Source organism: Nelumbo nucifera, chromosome 1, assembly GCF_055504915.1.
Source record: "Nelumbo nucifera cultivar China Antique chromosome 1, China Antique-T2T, whole genome shotgun sequence".
NCBI classification, from domain to species: Eukaryota; Viridiplantae; Streptophyta; class Magnoliopsida; order Proteales; family Nelumbonaceae; genus Nelumbo; species Nelumbo nucifera.
In genome coordinates, this window is record NC_142649.1 from 152,140,001 (window position 1) to 152,147,712 (window position 7,712).

General features: G+C 38.2%; 1 protein-coding gene across 1 annotated transcript; it reads right to left on the reverse strand.

Annotated features, from left to right (window-relative positions):
* Positions 1–3,620: 3,620 nt before the first annotated feature.
* On the reverse strand, positions 3,621–4,701 carry LOC104587919 (CBS domain-containing protein CBSX5-like). The gene is made up of 2 exons (XM_010245694.1): positions 4,488–4,701; positions 3,621–3,994 (listed from the first exon to the last, which is right to left on the reverse strand). The coding sequence occupies exons 1-2, from the start codon at positions 4,699–4,701 to the stop codon at positions 3,621–3,623; spliced, it is 588 nt and encodes a 195-aa protein (XP_010243996.1).
* Between the last annotated feature and the right edge of the window lie 3,011 nt (positions 4,702–7,712).

The following is a 7,712-nucleotide window of genomic DNA, read 5'->3' on the forward strand; positions in this document are numbered from 1 at the left end:
AGGCCAAAAAAGGGGTTTCTTTCGCAAAAATAGCGGGGCAAGTGTTAGACAGTTTTGTATGCCCTTAGCTCCAATCAGTTTTGATGTACTTTTGACATTTAGTGTAAATGAATAAAGTGCATGTTTGATTCATGTTGTGTGGTATGTTTCTATATAAGACCCTTAAACTGGACACTTAATGAGACTCGTGTTAGTTTAGAACGTTCATAGCCGTTGGATAAGTTTGGGGAGATTTATCCTGGCAATACTGACACTAGTGTGTTGCCAAGTGTTGGAGTGGCCTGTCTCAGCTGCTAGGGTGAGACCCAAAGCACATGCAGTGTAGGATTAATTGAATATTTGAACCAGACCAGATTTCCAGTATTGCCCTGGACCTTGGTGATTGATGGGCAAAACTGGAAAGTTACACCCGACCCCTAGACTCGATTATGATACTACACTAGGTGTCGGATTGGGCTGTCTTTGATATGCCAATCAGTGAGATCCTTAGCAGGGGTCAAAACCTGGGTATGTTGGGACAGTCTGAGAATTCATCTGAGTGGGTGATCATAGTGATAGGATCAACCCCTTTGTCGGACAAAGGTAATGATCGGGGATGCACTCTCTCTGATGGAAACCAAACTGCCGGCAGTTGATTTCAATTGTTGGAATTTTTGTTTTGCAAAATTTATATATAAGATATATAGATATATACGGTTTTCAAAATGTTTGCAAATGGTTTTAATTCCCGGGATCCATATGAGCAAAGAGTGTAACACTATTCCTTGCAACCGAGGGAGAGGTCCTCTCTTGTCGGGCAGTGTTTGATCATTATGGGCTGAGAGGTTAAGTGTAAGGCCATTTAGGGTTACACCTGATGGGCTAATCTTGCATCTGCCCACATACCCTAGGTTTTTATAAGTTGGCTTGGCCCAATGACCACTTAGTGTAAGTGTTGGGCCCATAGAGTCCATGTGATGGGCTCAAGGGGTTCATTGGGCTCTCCAGTGAATTTGGCTAGGCCTTGTAACAAAGGCTGGGCCGAACCCATGTGGTTGATGTGTAGATCAATGCTTGGGTCCCACGCCATACAAAGAAGCTCAACTGGGCAGCAGTTTGGAAGCCTACTGAGCACTTAATACTTATTGGGCCTAAATGCCATTTCGAACTGGCAGATTTAACTACCCACTTAAAGGGGCGGATCTGAGATTCAAATAAAGATTTGAATCTGGTAATCTCTTGATAAGATCAGAAGTGGGCTAACCTTATTTGCAGATAGGATTAAGATAATTCCCTATCCAAATACAGATTTGGATTAGGATAACTCCTAATGGGATTAGAGGTTTCTTAATCACTAAGAATGATGAGAAACCCTAAGGTTGAATTACTAGAATTTGAACCAAGGGTTTTAGCACTCTCTCCTTCTGCAGTCTGAGATAGGATCTCAGAAACCCTAGAGAGAAGAAAAGCAAATACGCCAACTTCAGCTCTAGAGTTCTCCTTCAGCCACCGCCGCCATTCACTGCCTAGTTCGATCTCTCTGAGAGAGAAAGATCAAGAAGGTGTTCTTGATATTAGTCTTTGCTGAAAGGCTGGTTGTGTACGGTGCTCTTCGCTTCCATCGAATTCTTGTGAAGAATTTGGTTCGTAGGATGAACATTGTTGGTTCTGTTCCAATATCACTGCGTCATCTTCAGTGGGAGCAGATATTGGGAGTATTCTTTGGGCGTGAACACCGATGTTGGGAGATACCGATTATCCGTATCAGGTATAACTCTTCCCTTTCTCTTTAGTTCAGATCTGGTTCGATTTTGGTTCGATTAGATCATTGAATATTGTATTCAAAAATTAGGGAATATGATTCCCAGTTGGAAGGAAGGAGAGAAATTTTTGAAATTCGCCCACCCTATTCCACTGCATTCTTAGCGTCCATATGATGTATCTCTCCCTCCTTTCAGCAAGGTGCGTATGGCACATAGGGGTGCATGGATCTCGAAAAGTTAACCCAAATTAAAAAAAATCACCTAACCGGACATCAAAGTGCAAAGTTATGGCCTCTGAAAGTTTGGATGCATTGAATGTGCAACCCGTGACCCAGTCACCGGATCGAACGGTTCTTGACCAAGTCGACAATTTTTTACCATCCTGACGGGTCTTGACTAAATTAGACCTGAAATCCTAGCCAGGTCACGGTTCAAATGGTTCGACCGGCTGGGTTAACGATGGGTTGAAAACATTGCCATATACCATATATCATATATCTTCATAGCATGCAATCTTATTTTAGTAATATATAAAGTAGATAATACAATATTGATTTATATCTTTATTTGTTATCTTTTATTTCTGCCTCATTATATAAAATTACTATTTTATCCATCCATTATGATACACTATGTCATCATTATTATTAGGGAAAATTTCCTATTAGTACCTTGTACTTTGTGTCTAGTGTCACTTTGGTTCCTGAATTTTAAAATGCGACAATTCAATACATGAACTTTCAAAACGTGTCAATTTAGTATCTACTGTTTGTTAACTAGCCCGTTAACCGACTGTTAAGTGACATTTGAAAAGACACAAATGTCCTTCGAGTGTCATCTATTTTTTTATCAACCATCCAAACATTGATAAAAAATGACCAGTCTCAAATCCTTGCCTCTTGTGAATAGTAGAAGTAAGGATTTGAGACTATTCATTTTTTGTCAACGTTTGGATGGTCGATAAAGAGAATTAGATGACACTCGAAGGACATTTATGTCTTTTCAAATGCCACTTAATGGCTGGTTAATGGCATGTACTGGATTGATACGTTTTCAAAGTTTGGGTGTTAAATTGTTGCATTTTAAAGTTTAGGGACCAAAGTGAAATTAGGCCCAAAGTGCAGGGTACTGATTGGGAATTTTTTCTTATTATTATCATCATTATGGTTTTCAAAACCGGACCGAAAAAATCGGTAACCGATTCTATTTTACCCCATAATCATTATTTTCGCCAAAAACCATTGATTTGGTCATCAACCGCTGACTCAAGCGGTCGAACGTTTGACCCAAGAACCAAACTCATAACCATTCGGTTTGTCAGAACGGGTCATCCGTTTAGTTCGAACGATCGGACCATTCGACCCGAGAACCAGACCCGTGACCGTTCGGTTTTAAAAACCTTGATCATCATCTAAGTCTTGTATGTAATATATCGAGTTGGGCACACGAATCCTCTTTTCCCATTAGTTCTATTGAATGCAATGTTTTTCAACATGTTATTGATAGTGATGATTGAACTATTCAAATTGTCACCTAACCTTTCAAATGGTGTTTGGTTTTGTGGGCGCTTATTAAAGAAACAATGTTAGTTCACGGCCAGATAGGTGTTTATTCCAAAATGCTTGTCTTAATTTGTGTGAGAGCCAATAATTGGGAAAAACATGCATCATTTTTGGGAAAATTCCCGATAGGTACCCTATACTTTAGGTCGAGTGCCAATTTAGTACCCAAACTTTAAAACGCGACAATCTAGTAGCTGAACTTTGATTTTACGACAATTTAATACATGTCGTTAATCAGCCGTTAAATAGCATGAAAAAAGACAAAATGTCCTTCAAGTGTAAACTCACAACCTTCCACAATTACGTACTTGTTTAACTACTTCATCGATGAAGTACTGGTGCAGAGAGATGCCTCCGCTCTCCCCACCATCCTCGCCGAGTAACTTCCCTGTCGACTATACCTGCGCAACCGCAATGGCGCCCTTGGTGACGACGAAGAGGACTCCTTGTCTGACGAACACGATGACAGGGAGAATTCCTCCAACATTCCTTCCAACTTCCTCTCTTTCAACCTTGCCTTCACCACCTGCACCAGGGCTTCCGGCGGACCACCGTAGTCGATGTAAGCCATTAAATTGCCCACTGAGAGGGTTGTAATTTCCACTGCGACTGTTTCATCGCAGCTTGCCAGGGTGTATGGGGAGATCTCCCCGATTAATTTCCCAATATCCAATGGCCAGGACGCGTCTCCTTGTTGTCATCCTCCACGATTCTTTCCCCCAACCTCCTAGTTTTATAGTGCAATCTCGTTAATGCAAGGAGCAATGTTGACTTGCAATTTCCAACGTTCCAAATCAAGAACCCACCCAGATGTCCCCTGGTTCGAAAGTTCATGGCTGAAGAGCTAGCTCCCATGTCACCTTGGTCGGTCTCAAATGTTCCCGACAAAAGAAATCATAATCAGATTGAGACTTTAGAGGCAGAAAAGCAGTGGGTTTAACAAAATAGTAACCATTCCCAGAAGAATTTGCATGGAAGATATTAAGTGAAATGAAGTAAAAACACAAACACATCGACAATCCTCTTTACAGAGGCTGAAGAAGAACATATGAAGTAAAATGAAGTACCCATTCCCAACAGGTCACTATTCCTGTTGGCTTCGTGAGAAGAACAGAGACTAGAGATTTAAGCACAGAGGAAGGGGAAGCGATGTTCTCCTCTTTATATAGATAGTAGATCACACCAACCATGCAAAGGTTCACGACACATCGACAATCCTTGAAGCCGACTTTCGCATTCGAGGAATGATTACAACTCCAAACGCTAAGAAAGTTGTCACTCGACCCCTTGAGCATCAACAATACATCGTTGACGGGGGCGGAAATGGAGAGTGACCTCAACGCTGGCTTTCCAAGACAGAGGTCGGATACCTCGCGAACCAACAAACTAATTGCCATGCAAGAGAAGAAGAAACTCTGGACAGAAGCCCTGCAAAAACAAACCCTAAGATGGATGCAAAACGAGATAGACCCTCGAAATGACGAGACTCGACGATGGTGGTGAGAACCTGGAAAGGTGGCATCGTATTGCCGAAGGTGTGGGGCATTTATAGATAGAGTTTCCCGGAACCCAAATCAGGTTCTGGGAACCCAAATCTCTTGTTTGCAAGATAATGTGGTTTAGAGAGCTGCGGGACCCACCTTACCATTCGGTTCAACAGGGAGCCACCTACGCACTCAGCCATTGCTGCAAGCATTCTTCAGTGCGGCGAAGAACGTCTGATTGATGGTTCACCTCCATCAAGAGATTTGGGTTCCCAGAACCTTATCTTCATTTTCTTGAGAAAGAAGATGATGAATAGTGTTCAAGGGTAATTTTGACATTTTTAAAAGTCTTAAATCGCACATGGGGTCACATGATATACATAACTGACAATCCATTAACGGTAGGTACTAGATTGTCACAAAATGAAAGTTCGGGTACTAGTTTGTCGCATTTTAAAGTTTGGGTACTAAATTGGCACTCGACCTAAAGTATAGGGTACCTATCGGGAATTTTCCCTCATTTTTTAATATTTCTCTCAACACCCTGCTGTTTATTTACTGTTCAACTTATGTGATGCCTAATGGCACCTAACTGTCAAACAACAACAATTTTTAAAACATCGGTTTAATGCCATTTCCTACTTCTTTGACTCACCCATGTTTTATTAGTCTATCAATAACAAAGCTTCAACTTTAACAAATCACTTCTAGTTTATGTTGTTGATGGAACCATGGTGCACTATTTACATATCCCAAATACTCAAAGATTTAAAATTTTGCAATGAATTTGCCAATATATATCATTCTGACGAGGGATTGATGCACATAACATGCAGAATTGAATTGTTTCGTATTTATGTGTTTCGGGGATGCATTTACCGATAATTTACTTCCCTAATGATTCATTAATCATCACTATTAATTTCTTCAAGGAAGTTTTCAAATTAGAATTTGGATTCTAGTGCTTAATTGGAAGTGTTAATTAATCCACTCCTACTCTTAGGTTTAAGGCAATTATTCCTACATTTAAGATCATGGTTTCAAAATTGGATCGGATAGTTGGACCAAAAAAACCGAGAACTGGTTAGCTGATTGGTTCCGTTTTTCTTCAAAACCGGAATTTTCTCCAAAACCATTGACCCGGGTGGTTAATCATTTGAACGGTTTTGACCGTTTTTTATCTTTTTTATTTTTTGTCAGAACGGACTGACTGTTTGATTCGAATAATCAGACCATTCGACCCAAGAACCGGACCGTTGACCAATTCGTTCTTTGAATTGGTTTTAAAAACCTTGTTTAAGACAAGTTTTTCACACGCCATTGATTTTTAGTGTAAAAACTACAAGTAGTCGATAAAAAAGATTTGAACCATAGCCATACGGTTGTAATGACCATCCATCAATACGCCTTATACCATTTGCTTATTATAATTATTTGTATTTTGATTTTTAAATAAACATTTTCTTCTTAATTAGTGTCTGTCTGTTAATAAATGCTCAAATCGATTTTTAAATTTATATATTAATAAAGAATAAGATAAACTGATTTTCTGAAAATTAAAGTATATGCATACACCTTTTAGTTATTCTATCATTTTTCAACATTTATCGATTGTGTCCCGATATCTACATTCTTTATAAACCATTAAAGTAAGGTTTTTTATGTTTAGACAATTTATTTATAATCACATAAAACATATATTTATTGTTAGTAATATGTTTTTTAAGATTTATTTGAGTTTTCTTAGCATATACATGCATATCTTGATTTTTTTGTCCGCATCCATATCCAAAGTGTATCTTAATATATCTCCTAAAATTGCCGTCCCAATACACATTGTGTTTCTGATACTTTCGACCTTGAAAATACTACTAAATAATGATCATTCCACAATGAAACTCCAATGATCAACTAGCAAATTGTACAAGCATGAGGACATTTAAAGGGATAATCTACAATATGAATGTTTTTGTTTTCATTTATTTCAATATTTCCATATCAGCCAAAAAAACATGTTTTTGAATTGTGTTTTTTTGGAAGCACAAACAAATTGGTTATGTTTTATAAAACAAATTCATGTTATTGAAACAATCTAAATGATGGTTTTAAAAACAAAAATAAATGCTGGAGTACAATCTCATATAATTCCTGAAAGACGGTAAGATACATTGTATGATTTAAAGTAAAAAACAAGAACATGTTTTTGGTTTCAGTACATTTACAACCAATAGATGTTTTCCATGTAGCGCTGACAATTGGGTTGGGTGGGTCAGGTTCGGGTTGGGTCAATACACTTCGGGTTGATTTTGGGTTGGGTTGAAATTCAGGTTGGGTTATCAAATGCTAGACCCTAATATAACCCTAAATGTTTGGGTTAGGGTTGAGCCATGGGTCAATTCGGGTCATCCTAAAAAATGATTGAAATTTAAAAAATAAAGAAAAAGTACATGAAAATGCCAAAATTAAAGGAATTAACCTTAAAATTCCAAATATAAAAGAAAAAACTTGAACATTTAACAATTTAAAGAGTAAATAATAAAGAGTAAAGACTTGACAATCGGGTAGCGGGTTGATCCATGACTCATGACCCAACCCAACCTAGTTCTTTTTGGATTGGGTCGGTTCGGATCATTCTCACATTCAGGTAGCTAAATATGAGACTCTAACCCTATTTTTTCGGGTTGAGTTGGGTCGAATTCACAAATTGGGTTAACTTTTCGTTAGGTCTATTTTCATGGTTTTTTATTTGAAAAACAATCAAACAGATGTTTTTAATTTGTTTTTGGAACTCAGAGGACAAACAAATCATATATTGAAGAACACCCCTTAAATGGATTTAATCATTATCAATGTTTATATTTACAACTGTAAGACTTAGAGATTTCCTAAAGGCTTTGTTTGGTTTGAATTTTGAAAAAAAAGTA